The following is a 16,812-nucleotide window of genomic DNA, read 5'->3' as shown; positions in this document are numbered from 1 at the left end:
GTTCAAAGTAAAACACAGTCTATATTTTTTGTACGATTTGTAATTTTATCTAATGCACTAGCTAAAAAATTACATATTTAATTTGCGTACATTTTGTTAAAACGTTTACCAACACTAACAGCTGTTTGTTATAGGTGTGTCAATCAACACTTAAAAATTATACGTATTTCATTTTTGCACCATACGTAAACAAAGAATACGCCACAACAAAAGTTCCACTAAATCCAATACCAAAGCAAGCGCACCGCTGACAGTCGAAAAGCAATCCAAGTCAAAGAAGAAAAAGAAAAAGAAGAAGAAGAGGAAAAAGGGACGTCAAATCAGAGTTAAAAAAATGTCGGCGCACAGTGGAGGTACGGATTGGAATTCGGTTGTAAAACCACTTTTATCAAACCGTACAGGCGCTTTAAACAAAAATGAAATATCAAATTTAATAAAAGCGATTACCAGATGGTGAGTGCAAATCAAATAAATATCTAAAAATTACATTTAATAGCCAAATGGCGCAGTTGAAAATTTGCCTGCAAGGTGACTTGCAAAATTAAATATGGCGACCCACAGTGACGAAACTTAATTCGCTAAAAACTTTGCATAAATACTAATTTTAACAATTGAATTTCTCTAGTGAACATGATTTTTTCGACGATGAAAGTAATTACACACAGTTTTACACCGCATTTGCGGCTCTGGCGGCCGATAAGCTTACGCAAATCAAGTCAAGTAAGTGTATAACCTCCTCCCCTCTTCCCCTTTATCAACTGTAATGATTTTTCACACCGCAACAAGCAAAAATTTGCTTGAGAAATGCAATTTAACGCATGACTCACGCATTTTGCTTTTATTTTTATACATTCGTACTTAGTTATTGTGCTTTGTCTGTTTTTTTTTCAGTATGCCAGACGCAAATTTCACAACTGCACGATGCCAGCGCAGTCCTCATACGTTTCATACTCTTTAGATTGCCCAAGGTGTCTGTTTATGAAATCAAATGGCTGCTTGTCGCACTGAAAATGCTGTGCGAAGGTCGGGAGAATGCCGCCTCGGGATCAGGATCCACACAGTTTGACTACAATGGCGTAGCTGCTGTTCTAAAGAGTGCAAAACATCCAGAATCGAATAGTAAAAGTTGCCTCAGTAGCAGCAGCGGTAACAGTAGCGGGGGAGGGAGCGGTGCTGGCACGGAAAAAGATTCACCCAAGTCGGAGATCAAGCGATCACGCTCCGATCTGTCCACGGTGATATTGCAGCAGTTGCTGGCACCATTGGAGCCCGGCAAAATGACCTGGGTGCCATTAAGCGAGGAAATTAGTGATTGTACAGTGAGTATCAAATATTATTGTATTCGGGTCCTGAATAGGATAGTAAAAAAAATATTATTTTAATACAATTTTCATGGTTTCATTATATCACTTTATTATTAGAGACTTCAAGAGAAATCATATAATATTTATTATAACTAATGCATAATCTTAAATTCGATTCTTCGCCAAAATTTATGACTAAATGTTTTATCTATTACCAACTCACAACTCTATTTCAGGAGCAACTGCTGTCAGCCAATGTCGAGTACTTTCAAGAACAAAACGGCGTGGACACGCTGCTCGATGTGGGCGTGCTTTTGCCTATACTAAATCGTTATCGCTCCAAATACGAGGAAACAATTGTAGGCGGCAAGACGCTGTATCTGCCGCTTACCCAAGTGGAGGCCAGCACCGTCAAATCGGCTATGACGCACATGCTCACCGATCTCTCTATACTTGGACAAGCGCATTCGCTTATTGCACTGCAGCCTTTAACACCAAGTCGCATTGAGAAGTTGTCAAAGTGTGGCATTGCAGCATTATACAATGCTGTGCTGACATCTATTGCAGCCAGTGTGTTGAGCATGGGCCAGGCGAGCAGCGGATCACAGAAACAACAGCCGGCAGCTGCATCCACAAGCCAGGGAAGTGGCGCCGGCAGCAGCAGTGTTCAGGCGAGCAGCAAAGATCACGATGACTTTGAGGAACAGGCTTGTACCATTGTTAACAAGGCACTGGAGATTTACACGAGCATTGGGGATATGTTCAAGGCATCAGCACGCATGCATGTCTATCAGAATCATTTGTGCTATGGCTCCTGGCTGCTCATAAGCGGCATACAGGGTGCCATGGGCGCCTCTGGAAGCAGTACAGCAGTTGGCAAATCAACAGCAACAACAAGTGAAGCAACGGCCACGCCCAGTACGCCCATAGCACGGGTTAATCTCTTTAAGGTCCAACAAGGATTTGGCGAGTTAAATGCAGCCATTGCCAATCATAGTATTAAATTGCTCTCGGAACTTATTGATGATTTAAAAATTGAATCAGCATGTGGTTCCTCAACAGGCAGTGGCAGCTGCTTGGATGTGGAACCCGCACAATTTGACATTCTCCAGAATTATAGTGCGCTACAACGTATAGTGCGTGTGCTGAATACAGCAACACTGCATCAACTATTCACCTTCTTGGCAACCGTTGCCTACAGGAAGGCATGCACACTGAAGCGAGCCAATACCAAAGATCGCACCGAGTGCGAGCCTATTAGTTACTCGGACTCCACAACCTACTTTAATGATTCACTCTCTTGTTCGGACAACTCAGAGGAGGATGACAGTGAGAGCTATTTGGGACATTGGTTTAAGGAAACTCTTTCGCCCGAAACACAAGATGATAATGCAAATACCTGCACGCAGGAGCGTAATGGAGATCAGAAATCTGCACTGGTGCCCAAACTGGATGAACCACATGAATATCTTGATCTGGCAGCAGATATTTTCTGTTTTCTCGATCAATTTCTGGCCAATCGGCATGCGTATATGCAGCGCTATGTAAAGGCGGGCGTCAGTGATCAACAGATGCTGCTCATGGCCAACATTATTAAAGACTTTGATCGCGATGTCATGCGCCAAGAGGGAGGCAGCGGCGGCGGTGGTGCAGGCGGAGAGGCAAGCTGCTCAAATTGGCAAACAGCCATGATACGTTTCTCTGGTGCTGCCGGACGTTATATACACAATTTGATATCGACATCGCTGCTTTCGGAGCAACTGCAATCGAATCTCTTGCAGCATTTGTCGATCTCACCTTGGTCCACCGATACTAACAGTTGGCCACTTCAGGTTTATCCGAGCACGCTTTCGGTGCTCGTGCAGATTCTACTCCTCAAGCCGACACAGGAAAAGGAGGCTGCTTGTTTGTCTGTCTGGCATAGACTCATCAACACGCTCGTCGAGGGTGTCTGTTCGGCGAGCAATGCCAGCGATTCAGACTATGAGGATCTTAATATTGAGCATGCTCAGCTGCTGCTTTTCCTCTTCCATTCGTTGAATCTAATGCAAAAGAAGTCGATATTACTTTTAACTGCCGGCGGAGTTATTCGCTGTGCCGATGTCTGTCGCGGCATCAGCTCGGATCGCACGGTGCGCAACAGTCAAATGATGTTGCTCTCTCGCTTGCTGCTCTTCTTGGAGTATCTAATGAAGCATCTGTACAATGCGCCACCAGAATTGCTCGATCAAGTGCGCTGGAATCTGTTTAGTGTTAGCAGCATGCCCGATACGCAAAAGATTACGGATCTACTTAACAGTCGCACCAAACTGACATCCTATTGTCGACAGGACATTGAAGAGAAGTTCCGCAAGTCGCCAGCCGGGGATTATAATTCAAGTAAGTAAATTCATAAAGGCGTTTAAGTTCTGCATCATCAAAATCTTTATTATTATATTTGCAGGCATTCGACCCACCTTTTATTCGCTTGTCACCACGGACCCAACAAAACCTTACTGGTCCCAGGAGTTCAAATTGGACGGTTTGGCCTGGAATTTTATTCTATGCACGCCCGATAAGCTTAAGTATCCGTTGTTAGTGGATGCACTGATTGACATACTGGCTATTACTGATATGTCTGCACATGCGAGGGATAAGGACAGCCTGCACAATCTTTGTGCAATGCAATATTGCTTTAGTGTAGCTTGGAAATTACTTTTGGGGCTGCCTCCATCCACATCGCACGTGGAGTCACTGAAAAGCGAACGTGCGCCCAATTTGCATTCGCTTATTTGGAGTATACGTTGTCCTTTGGAAAACTCACATTACCTGGTGGTCAACAGTCTCATCAAGCAGGGCATGTACACACAGTACGCGGAATCGTTGTGGGGTCAGGTCGGAGATCGTGCTGCGGACATACGTTACAGTCTGAAGCAGACATCTTTGGGAGTGGAGTCTTTCAACAAGCAACTTAACAAAGGTAAGAAAATGAATGGTTATTATAGAGGATTATATGGGTAGATTCGCAAAAGTTTTTTTTTTTTTTTTTGAAACAGTGATAAAAATACCAAAATTTAACAAAATAAGTGGAAACATACATAAAACTAGGAATAAATAAAATAGACCATTAATTAGACAAAAAGTTAATTTGGAAATTAAAATTTATCTTTAGATTAAAATTGAAAAATTACATTTTTGAAAATATTAAATGTTTGTCATATTTTTATATAAATGTTTTTTTTTAAATATACCAAAAATTCAATAAAATTTAGAGAAATTAATGAACTTCATTTTTTTTTTAACATATTTTACTTTGAATTTCCTAGTTCCTACTACTTTTATTTTCGGGTTTTCGTTTATTTTATTCTTAGTTTTACAGTAGTTTTCATGAGATTATACCAATTAACAAGCAAATACCTTTATAGCTTCTTCAAATCCACGCTTGTCTGATCTTATCCTGTTTGATGCTCTGATTGCCCACATGCAGGCTGTGGCCTGGGCTGATAAGGAAGGCTTTAAGCTGCAGCGTAAGGAGAGCGACAGCGATAGCCTTACATCCGAGAGTCGTGAACGTGAGAGTTCAAGTGCCGCCAATGATGCGGAGGTATATTCCTCTAGTGAATCAATTGATGATCAGCAATCAAAATTAACAGAGGATAGCATTCTCACGCCTGGTGAGCTCTTGGAGCGCACACAACTAAGCAACGAACTGCTGCTCAAACTGATGGACTCTTATACTCTACTTTCCAACATTGTGCGTGGACAGATGTTGAAGCAATTGTCGAGCACAACGCCGGAACAGGCTTTAAATCTGATTGTTCCCGTTGTGAGTGACAAGCCGGCTATAATGTTGGAGTTGCATGCCGCTTTCCTCAAGCTGTTGCCCAACGAGGATAAGCAGTTGATAGCCAACGAGTGGCCCAAGTGTCTGCTGGTCAACGATGATGCCTTCAATGGCAAACAGCATCCCGTAGAGCCGTATACACTAAATGTTATCGATGCCCACATCACCGAGTTGACCAAGTCCACGACATATACAACGTTGCACACGTTGAAGCATTGCTTGAAGTCCATATTGCATCTGTTGGAGCTGCTGTTGCCATTCTGCACAGCTATTGGCGTAGAGGCGCAATTGAAGCCACTGCTGATTGCCTCCATGATGGATATGCGTACAGATTATCTGCAGAGTCAGAGCGAGCAGTGTCTGAGGGAGATTCTACATGGACTCACCAATGAGGCGCATAAGCAGCTGCTCTTTGAGCACATGATTGGACACTGTTATCACATGTTGATTGACTTTGCCGCAGAATTGAAACAGCCTTCAACTGTCGCTACCGGAGATCAGGAGCAGCGTGCCCTATTTAACGAATCCATGCTCTTTGCAGTGCTCAAGACCATGATTAAGATGCTCGACGTGCCCACAGCTGTGCAGGCCATGCGTCAGTTCTTCAAGGAGCAACGTGCCGGAAGTTTAACGACCTTGTTGTTGTCCTTCACTGGAACCACGTTGCCTTTGAGCTATGCTCGTAAAATGCTTCAGTTTGTAGAGCGTTTATTTGAGCAATCGACACAGCCGGATGCGCATTTTCATCATGAGGAGCTTGTGGAATGCTTTGCTGAACTGGGCAGCGTGGATGTGGCACGTCTGAAGCTCTGGCTGGCTCACATCATCTATGGTCCTAATGTGGTAAGTGCTGCGGCCAACAATAGCAGCTGTGAGGCGTCCTGCAAGCTGTTGACCAGCGTCATGCAACCCTCGAGCAGCTCGAGCAGCAATGCCCAGACGCCAACCAATATGGCCACCGTTTCGGCCATGCCCAGCATCTCGGATCAGTTGGATGCAATGGACATTGACTATGATTGTGGTGGAGCGGGAAATGCGGCACCAAATACAGCACAAATCTTGAGTCTCTGGCAGGCGGCAAATCAGCCCAACAATCAATCGGAGGATTCCTCGCAAGCGTGTGATCAACAGAATGGGAACACCCATCGCAATGGCGCCTTATTGTTGAGTTTTATCAAATCGCTGGTACGGGATCAACCAGCAGCTGCACAACTGGCTCCCCCACTCTTCCAGGCGCTGTTGCAGCTGGGACAAACGTTGATAACGCCACCACAAGATGGCTGTGACTTCGCCGATGTACTGCAGATAATGATTACGCTGGCGGATGCGGCGCCAGCACGTGGTCATGTGGCGTTGTTCAATACGACGTTGCTTTGGCTGGAGCTGGCGAAGTTGCAGTTGCCGGATAAGCAGCTGAAGCATGCGGAGAATGTGAGTGCTTTGTTGAGATATCTCAGTGAACTGTTGCAGGGAATAGGTTACCGGGGAAGTCGTCAGCATATGCCACCTTGGGATGATGAACTGCAGCTGGACATTGATGAGCTATTCGATGAGCTAGCAGATGAGCAGCAGGAACAAGATTCCCTGCTGGATGACTCTGATGAGGATACGCTTAATAATAAACTTTGCACATTCTCGCAAACCCAAAAGGAGTTTATGAACCAACATTGGTATCATTGTCACACCTGTAATATGATTAACACCGTCGGAGTTTGCTCAGTTTGTGCTCGCGTTTGTCACAAGGGACACGATGTGAGTTATGCCAAGTATGGCAACTTCTTTTGCGATTGTGGCGCCAAGGAAGATGGCTCCTGTCAGGCGCTGAGTCGTCGTTTGCCCACTAGCGGCTGTGATGCCCGGGATGGTTATGTTTCTGCTCACATGAGTCTCCTGGCGGCTGGCAAGAAACGTCAATCGCCTCCCACACAGATACGCAAGGATTCGTTGAGCAATGAACGCATTGCGCTGCTTGGCAAACTGTTGGAACCGCATCGTGATGCACTGCAGCATCCAGATCAATGGCTGCTCGTCGTGCGCTGCATACTCGAGTATTTCGATGTGCTCCTGCCTTCGATTCGGGAGAATTGCACTCTCTACTCTATTGTGGGTTGTCACAAACGTGCAACGGCGGCGCTGGAGCGACTGCATCAACTGGATCAGAGTTTCCAGCTGACGGATCAACTGATGTTTGCTACCTTGGGTTCCCAGGAGGGTGCCTTTGAAAATGTGCGCATGAATTACTCGGGAGATCAGGGACAAACAATCAAACATCTCATTTCTACGGGTGTTGTGCGTCGCGTCGCCTTCTGTTGTCTATCATCGCCACATGGACGACGCCAACAGTTGGCAGTGTCCCATGAGAAGGGCAAGGTGACGATCCTGCAGCTCTCGGCGCTGCTAAAACAGGCAGATGCCTCCAAACGTAAGTTGACACTCACTCAACTCAGTTCGGCACCAATTGCCTGCACGGTACTCTCCCTGGCCGCGAATCCCTGCAACGAGGATTGCCTCGCCGTCTGCGGGCTGAAGGAATGCCATGTGCTGACCTTCTCCAGCAGCGGCAGCACCAATGAGCACATTGTGGTGACTCCACAACTGGACAATGGCAATTACATCAAGAAGGCCGTGTGGCTGCCAGGATCGCAGACATTGCTCGCCTTGGTCACCTCGGACTATGTAAAGATCTACGATCTGGCTGTGGATGCATATAGTCCAAAATATTATTATCTTGTGGCTGTGGGTAAAATACGTGACTGCACTTTCATGTACCAGGAGGGATCCTATTATATGCTCACTTTTGCCAGCAGTGGTTACATTTACTATCAGACGCTGGACGAGCAGAGCTTGGCCGTTCATGGAGATTTCTATGTGACAAATACGCTAGAATTGAGTCATCATCATATCAAGGATGTCAATGGTCAAGTGGGATGTGGTGGTGTCTCCATTTACTACTCCCATGCATTGCAATTGCTCTTCTATAGTTACGCCTCTGGACGCAGCTTTGTGTCACCGCTGACGAATGTCAATCAGGGAGTGAAGGGCATCTATCATCTGGACACCAATTCGGCGAGTAAATCCTCATCGAAGGGTCCACTTCAGCCGCTGGTGCAATGGACCGAAGTTGCCGGACATCCTGGTCTCATTTATGCCAACATGCAGACTTCGAATAATCCAATTATATTGATGCTCACACCAGAGCTGATTTACATGCAGGAGATCAAAGCACAATCCGCCAAGTCACGGATTATGGATGTTGTGGGAATACGTCATTCCGTTGCGGGCACTGAAAAGACTACGTTGTTGTTGCTCTGCGAGGATGGCAGTCTGCGCATCTTCTCCGCTCAGCCGGAGCACACGAGCTTCTGGTTGTCACCACGTGTCCAACCGCTGGGCAATCAACTCTACTCCGCCACCTTGTTGGCCAAAACTGGCAGCACTTTAACGGCCACAAGTCCCAAGTCGAGTAAGCCCAACAAGGTACCACGCAAATCGGCGGGACAACAGAAACAATTGACATCGGGTGGTGTGCCCGTGTTTCCCATTGATTTCTTTGAGCATTGCAATATGTTGGCGGATGTGGAGTTTGGTGGCAACGATCTCTTGCAGATCTATAACAAGCAGAAGCTCAAGACGCGTCTATTTTCCACGGGCATGTTTGTGGCAAGCACAAGGGCTAACGGATTTACCCTCGAGGTGCTCAACAATGATCCCAATGTGGTAATGGTCGGCATACGTGTGCTTCTGGGCACCCAGGACACCCAACGTGCTCCACAATCAGTGAGCATCTTAGGACGCACAATCCCTACGCCAGTGCGACGGGCACGATGGTTTGACATCCCGCTCACCCGTGAGGAGATGCTCCAGTCGGATAAATTGCTGAAAGTTTGCTTTGCCAAGTCACACGATCCGGAACATGTGACGCTACTCGATTGTATTGAGGTGTATGGCAAGTCCAAGGAACTAGTGGGCTGGCCCGATGACAGCGAGGAGTTGCCGCCCACAGCGGGTGGCACGGTTGCAAACGGTGCAACAACTGCGATTGCTACGCCGGCAAGTGCTGCTAATTTTGGTGAGGGATTCAATTGTATCACACAACTGGATCGCATGTGCACGCATCTTCTCGAGGTGCTCGACTGTGCACTGCATCTGCTGGGCAATGGAGGCGCCGTCGCGGCTGCAATGCGTCAAAAGGCTGTAAAAACAGCCAGTCAACTCCTATTGCTTCCCACACCGAATCCTGTACAGACTCAGGCACGCTACGTGCTAGCGACGCTCTATGGTAGTCGCAACTCTTATCATGGCTATAAGGATGGCGTGCTCTTGCAATTTGTGCACGGAGAATTGCAGGCAATGCAACCGAAGCTCACCCAGTTGGATACACTGCAGGACATTGATCCGGAATCCTTCTATCGTCTTATTCTCCTTGTGCGCGGCATTGCCAATGCGCGTCCTCAATCGCTGTCCAAGATTTGCGCCGAATGCAATTATGATATTGTGCCTGCATTGATGTCTATCGTTCTGGAGCTGCACAAGGTGACGCCTGCCTTGGATGAGCCCACAAATATTGTAAGACGTGGTCTCTGCCAGGCAGAGACAATTGTCCATTGCCTCGTGGAGATTATGTATGGATTTGCTTTGGCCGATGCCAGTCAAGTGGGACGAATGACCAAGTACTTTATTGAGCTGCTCAAGCACGATGCGAGCGTAATTAGCCACAGTGCCAAGGAGGCGCTCATCCTTCTGCTTAGTCCACGCCTGAAGCGTCGCAAGGTGGCCATTGTGACCACGCCTCCCGCCTGCTCCACGCCCACACCCTCGACTTTGGCCATCAGTAGCAGCAATTTGAGCGCTTTACAAGGAGCTGCCTCTCAAGCGGCCAATGACATTATTGAGGAGGCTGCAGCAGCGGCTGTGGATGCCGCCGCCAATGCTGGAGCGGATCCCAATGCTCTGATGGAGGCGGAGGCTTTGAACGTTGGCCAACAACAGCGACATATGCTCAATCTGGAGGCTTTTATGGGCGGCGGTTTTCCACGTTTGCTGGGATTGCCCGAAGATGCCGATGATGAGGCAATCATGGACATTGCAATAGCACTTAGTTTGCAACAACATAGCGGAGATGCCAATACATTGCAATCTCTACAGCAAGGATTGGCCAATTTACAGGGTATACGCCTAGCAGCGGCAGCAGCAGCCACAGCTGCGGTAAGTGGCGATACAGCCGGCTCAGATGATGATGAGGGTTCCAACGTGGCCACCGATGGTTCCACGTTGCGCACCTCGCCAGCTGAACCGGCGGGAAGTGGTGGCTCCGAAAGTGGAGGCAGCGGTGTCGAAAGCATTGGTGGTACCTCGGCTCGCAGCAGCAATTTTGGAGATCATGCAAATGCTTCGCCGCCACGCCAGAGCAAGGATCAGGAACAGGATCAAGAGCAGCCAGGTACAAGTGGCAGCTGTGTGGCAGCTCTCAGTGCGATGAGCAGCAGCGAGGATAACGAAATCAACGAGGATGAGAAGCTCAGCAAATTGCACGATTTAAGGTAAAAACTACAATAGCATTTTTACTCTTTGTCGGTTAAAATAATTTTCTAATCCCTTATAGAATCGCCGTGCTAGAGAGCATTATCGAGCACTTGGGCACGTTTGATCTGTGCAATGGACTGCAGGCCATACCCTTAATCCAGGTGATCCTGATGCTGACAACAGATCTGAACGGAAACAATGAGCGGGATCAGCAGGTGTTGCAGGAGCTGCTTGCTGCTCTGGTGGAGTACGTGGAGATTGGCAAACGTGGAGCAGCCACTAAGGTGAGATACTTGTTTTCAATTAAAGAAAAACCAAGGAATCTTAATTATAATTTTAAAAATTTGAATAATTTAATAAATCAGATGGAAACCAAGTGTCCTGGCAATGAGGTGCGTCTGGCATTGCTCTCACTCTTTGGCGTGATGATGGGCAAGACCAAATCCAAGCAGACTGGAACCACATCGCCACCGCATCAATTCAAGGACAACAGCTCGTTTGTTGCGAGCACCACAGCAAATGTGCTAAGCAAAAGCGGCGCCTTTGTTTACGCTCTGGAAGCGCTCAACACTCTGCTCGTGCACTGGAAGCAAGTGCTTGGCGATCCCTATGCAGCAGGAGGCACTGGAGTTGCACAGCCGGCTAATGGAAATACCGCCGGCGCTGGAACTTCTGTCCAGTTATTGAAACCCATTAAACATGGACCCAAACCAGACATATCAATTCTTATACCACACAATTATCTAAAGAACTATCCGGATATATTTGAATCCTATGATGGTCTGCTTACGGAGATTATTGTCCGACTGCCCTATCAGATATTACGGCTAAGCAGTGCCCATCCGGATAACTATGATAGTGGCTTCTGTGAGGCAATGACTTTCACACTCTGCGAATATATGATGTTGAATCTGAATGCTTTGCTGCGTCGCCAGGTGCGCAAGCTGCTCATGTATATCTGTGGCAGCAAGGAGAAGTTCCGCATGTATCGCGATGGGCATTCCCTGGATGCACATTTCCGTGTCGTAAAGCGCGTCTGCAGCATTGTCAGCAGCAAGGTAACTACTCAAGTAATAGTTAGTTAGTAATAGTTAGTAAAAGTTTGCAGCTTTATTGGATTTTTACTTTTATAACTTTTGCAAAAGTAAATCAATATCCCAGCTGATCTCCACTTTATATAGTTTGATTTTTTTTAAATTGAATTCTTTATTAAAGAATTAATTAACTTGCAAAAGTTATAGTTATGCAAAAAAATGAAATATTAATTCATTTTGTTTTAAATCTTTTTGTCGAAAATATTTACATGTACATATATTTTCTATGTATGTAAATTTATTTGTTAATTAATAATCTCGTTTTACAGAACGGTGCTCCCTACAATGCCAATCCGCCGCTGTTGAGCTATGATGCATTGGTGGAGCTAACGGAACATTTGCGCACCTGCCAGGAGATTAGTCAGATGCGCACTGGGAACTGGCAAAAGTTCTGTGTGGTGCACGAGGATGCCTTAGCCATGTTAATGGAGATTGCCTGCTATCAGCTGGATGATGGTGTCTCTCCCATCATTATACAACTATTGCAGGCAGCTGTTTGCAACATGCCACTACCCTTGCCTGGTGTCAAGCAACAACAACAACCGCAGCAGCAGGCGCAACCTCAACCATCGACGAGCAGCAAGTTGCGTGGGGAGCGTGAGAAGAGCGAGGATACGGATTCCGCCTATTACTCCAAGTTTGATCCCGCACAGTGCAGCACATTTGTGCATCAGATCTTTCGCTATGCCAGCGATGCGCTCATCATACGCTTTGTGCGCATCTTTCTCCTGGAGAACAACGTGAGTCAATTGCGCTGGCAGGCTCACTCCTTCATGACGGGTCTCTTTGAGCATGCCAACGATAGGCAGCGTGAGAAATTGTTGAGCATCTTCTGGAATCTGTGGCCTCTGGTGCCCAGCTATGGACGTCGCACTGCCCAATTTGTGGATCTTCTAGGATACTTGACGCTCAGCACGCGAACCATTACGGAACGTCTGCCGGAGTTTGTGTCGCGTGCCGTGGAAGTGTTGCGTCAACAGAATGAGCTCCTCTGCAAGCATCCAAATGCGCCGATCTATACCACCCTGGAGTCCATATTGCAGGTGAGACTTTGATCACTCTCATTTCAATAACTTAATTAAATAAATTTAATTTTTAATATATTAATACTATACAAAAATGTTATTATACATACATGTTCTTTGTCAGGTCAATGGCTACTACCTGGAATCGGAGCCGTGTTTGGTCTGCAACAATCCGGAGGTGCCAATGGCTAACATAAAGCTTCCCTCGGTCAAGTCAGACTCGAAGTACACAACAACCACGATGATCTACAAGCTGGTGCAATGTCATACCATATCCAAGCTTATTGTGAGAATTGCAGATCTCAAAAGAACCAAAATGGTGCGCACCATCAATGTGTACTACAACAATCGCAGTGTTCAGGCCGTCGTCGAGTTGAAGAATCGGCCGGCATTGTGGCACAAGGCGCGTTCCGTCTCCCTTCAATCGGGACAGACTGAGCTCAAGATTGATTTTCCGCTGCCAATCACAGCATGTAATCTTATGATTGAATTTGCTGACTTTTATGAGACAGTCAGCGGTTCCAGCGAGAATTTGCAGTGTCCACGTTGTAGTGCAGCGGTGCCAGCGTATCCTGGAGTTTGTGGCAATTGTGGCGAGAATGTGTTCCAATGCCACAAGTGTCGTGCCATCAACTATGATGAGAAGGATCCTTTCCTCTGTCACGCTTGTGGCTTCTGCAAATATGCCAAATTTGATTTTAGCATGTATGCACGAGTTTGTTGCGCTGTCGATCCCATTGAATCAGCTGAGGATCGTGCCAAGACTGTACAATTAATACACAGTTCGTTGGAACGTGCTGATCGCATCTATCGTCAACTATTAACCAATAAGCAAATGTTGGAGCTGCTTATCCAAAAGGTGGCTGAGCATCGCAGCAGTGATCGTTTGGTGGAGGACAACATGGGCAGCGTGCACAGCACTTCGCAGGTTAACAAGATCATACAGCTGCTCGCCCAGAAATATTGCGTGGAATCACGTACCAGCTTCGAGGAGCTCAGCAAGATTGTCCAGAAGGTCAAGGCGTGCCGCAGGTGAGTTTATATCATTAATGTCCCTTATGTTTTCTATTTCAACTGGATAATCAATTGATATTCTTTAAGTGAATTGGTGGCCTACGATCGTCAGCAGCAGGATCAGCCGGCGGTGTCCATGGCATCTGGTGCCGAAGCAAATCATACGACAAATCGCTGCTATGGCTGTGCCTTGGCCTCCACCGAGCAGTGTCTGACGTTGTTGCGTGCCATGGCCTATAACTATGACTGTCGGGTGGGTCTCTACAGTCAGGGGCTTGTTAGCGAGCTGGCCGAGCACAATTTGCGACGTGGCACGCCACAAATACAGGAGGAGGTGCGCAATCTGTTAGTGGTGTTGACCAAAGACAATGCCGAGGCATGCATGCATCTGTTGCAGCTGGTGACGACGCGTGTGAAGAATGCTCTCATGGGGGCTATACCTCTCATTAGTCTAGAGGCGGCTGTGCATCAGGAGATGACGCTGTTGGAGGTGCTGCTTGGTCAGGATGATGTGTGCTGGGAGTACAAGCTGAAGGTGATCTTTGAGCTGTTCATCAGCAACTGTCGGTAAGTTAATATAATGTTAATAAGTTTTAATTTTAAAAAAATTAAAAACGAAAATTTATATAAATAAATTAAAAACAGTATTTTTGCAGTGTTATTCATATAACAGTTATTTATTTCATTCACATTGACTTATTTTTTTAAGAGTGTTTAATTTTCGGATAAATAGTAATCATTATTATAAATCCTTGCTTTCATCTTCTGTTAGCTTACCACGTGGTCCCGTTACATCCGTGTTGCATCCTTGCCTGCGCATTATGCAGAATCTTATTTGTCCCGCGCTCCCCAACAGCGGCAGCAAGAACAACAACAACAACAACAACCAGCAGCAGCAACAACAACAACAACAGCAAGGACAACAAGCGCAACAACAACAGCAGGAATTGTGCAGCATTAAATTGCTCGAGGGGAATACTATTGACTATCGCGCCTGGCTGGGCTCTGATCGGAATCACGAGTACAGCGCTTGGAGCAGTCGCATGCCCACCACAAAGTGTCCACAGCGTCAAGAAGGCGGCAGCAAACAACGCGTTGGAAAGCAACAGTCCCAAATGGTGGATACCTCCGCTAAGGGAGGGCGACGTGGCGATGTTCGTGCTGCCTTTTTGTGCGAAAAGTATGGACTACGCTGGCGTCAGCATGTGCTGGACAAGGAGAAGGTGATTAAACCTTTGGTGTTTAATGCCAAGTGGATACAACCGCTGCTCTTTAATGCCAACTCGAGGTTTGGCAGACAGTTGGCTTGCTCCCTGCTCAATGGCCTGTGCCGCACCACAGAGCGAAAGCAGCAGGCGCTAAATATGCTCACGGGATTCCTCAAGCATGTGGGCGAGGCGGGTGAGGCGAGTGCCGAGTATTTAACATTGTATCGCACGGTGGCAACTGAAACACCTTGGCTGCAGTATCTTGTGTTGCGTGGTGTACTCAGCGAGATCTCACAACTGTTGGCCGTAGAAATAAGTAAAATCCATCGCATGGAGGAGCATTCGCTGTCCTCGGATTTGTCGCTGGGTTACGCATTACGTCAGTATGTGGAGTTGTTGTGGTTGTTCCTTGAATGCCCCAACATACGACGCACCTACAAGACGCGTCTGCTGGGACCTGTCCTAGAGAGTTATCTGGCATTGCGTAGTCTGGTCGTGCAGCGCACACGACTCATTGATGATGCACAAGAGAAGCTGCTAGAGATGCTGGAGGAAATGACCAGCGGCACGGAGGAGGAGACGCGGGCCTTTATGGAGATCCTCATCGATACTGTGGAGAAGACAAAAATGAATGACATTAAGACACCTGTGTTTATATTCGAACGCCTCTATTCGATCATACATCCGGAGGAGCACGACGAAAGCGAGTTCTATATGACACTGGAGAAGGATCCGCAGCAGGAGGACTTTTTACAGGGTCGTATGCTCGGCAATCCCTATCCCTCCAGCGAGGTGGGTCTTGGTCCTCTTATGCGTGATGTGAAGAACAAAATCTGCACTGACTGCGAGCTGATTGCCCTACTGGAAGATGACAACGGCATGGAGCTGCTGGTTAACAATAAAATCATTAGCCTGGATCTCCCTGTCAAGGATGTGTACAAGAAGGTGTGGCTTGCCGAGGGCGGAGATCGGGATGCCATGCGAATTGTCTATCGCATGCGTGGTCTTCTTGGCGATGCCACCGAAGAGTTTGTGGAGACACTGAACAACAAGAGCCAGGAGCAGGTGGACACCGAGCAGCTGTATCGCATGGCCAACGTTTTGGCCGATTGCAATGGACTGCGTGTCATGCTGGAACGCATTGGCAGCCTGCAGCGAATCTCTCGTCAACGTGAATTGATTCAGGTGTTGCTGAAGCTATTCCTCATCTGTGTGAAGGTGCGTCGCTGCCAGGAGGTGCTCTGTCAGCCAGAAGTAGGTGCCATTAATACGCTGCTGAAGGTACTACAGATGTGCCTGCAATCGGAGAACGATTCCATACAATCGGCAGTCACCGAACAGCTGCTGGAGATTATGGAAACAATACTCTCCAAGGCGGCCAGCGATACTCTGGATTCGTTCCTGCAATTCTCGCTTACTTTCGGTGGTCCCGAATATGTCAGCGCTCTGATCTCCTGCACCGACTGCCCCAATGTGCGCAACAACCCATCCGTGTTGCGTCATCTCATCCGCGTCTTGGCTGCCCTTGTCTACGGCAACGAAGTTAAGATGGCTCTGCTTTGTGAACACTTTAAGGTAAATCGAAGCCTTGAATATACCTATTACTTTTTCATTACCACTAAAAAAAATATATTAAAAATGAGATCAAATATCAAATCAATATCAGAAACCATTCAAGTGATAAAAAATATAAAAGAAAGCAGGGATCACAAATATTGATTTTCTTTCTCTTAACAAAAAAAGTAATTATTACAAAACTAAAACATAAAAAAATCGCTATTATTTAATTTTTCTAATATATCCCTAAAAAAAAGTAATGGT

The 16,812-nt window shown here is 46.7% G+C and overlaps 1 protein-coding gene across 1 annotated transcript in view; it reads left to right on the top strand.

Annotated features, from left to right (window-relative positions):
* The first annotated feature begins 1 nt into the window (after window position 1).
* LOC117782185 (protein purity of essence) overlaps window positions 2-16,812 on the top strand; it is an 18,812-nt gene continuing 2,001 nt past the window's right edge. Inside the window, exons 1-12 of the mRNA XM_034619187.1 lie at window positions 2-453; window positions 626-720; window positions 892-1,319; window positions 1,541-3,683; window positions 3,748-4,263; window positions 4,709-10,667; window positions 10,730-10,934; window positions 11,016-11,708; window positions 12,014-12,787; window positions 12,894-13,801; window positions 13,871-14,350; window positions 14,556-16,566. Of these exons, the coding sequence (XP_034475078.1) occupies window positions 335-453; window positions 626-720; window positions 892-1,319; window positions 1,541-3,683; window positions 3,748-4,263; window positions 4,709-10,667; window positions 10,730-10,934; window positions 11,016-11,708; window positions 12,014-12,787; window positions 12,894-13,801; window positions 13,871-14,350; window positions 14,556-16,566 (14,331 nt within the window). The 5' untranslated portion in view covers window positions 2-334. The remainder of the gene's footprint in view (window positions 454-625; window positions 721-891; window positions 1,320-1,540; window positions 3,684-3,747; window positions 4,264-4,708; window positions 10,668-10,729; window positions 10,935-11,015; window positions 11,709-12,013; window positions 12,788-12,893; window positions 13,802-13,870; window positions 14,351-14,555; window positions 16,567-16,812) is intronic.

Source organism: Drosophila innubila, assembly GCF_004354385.1.
Source record: "Drosophila innubila isolate TH190305 chromosome 2L unlocalized genomic scaffold, UK_Dinn_1.0 4_B_2L, whole genome shotgun sequence".
Classification (NCBI taxonomy): Eukaryota; Metazoa; Arthropoda; class Insecta; order Diptera; family Drosophilidae; genus Drosophila; species Drosophila innubila.
Note: the sequence above shows the minus strand (reverse complement) of the source record. Positions and strands in the feature narration are given on the sequence as shown.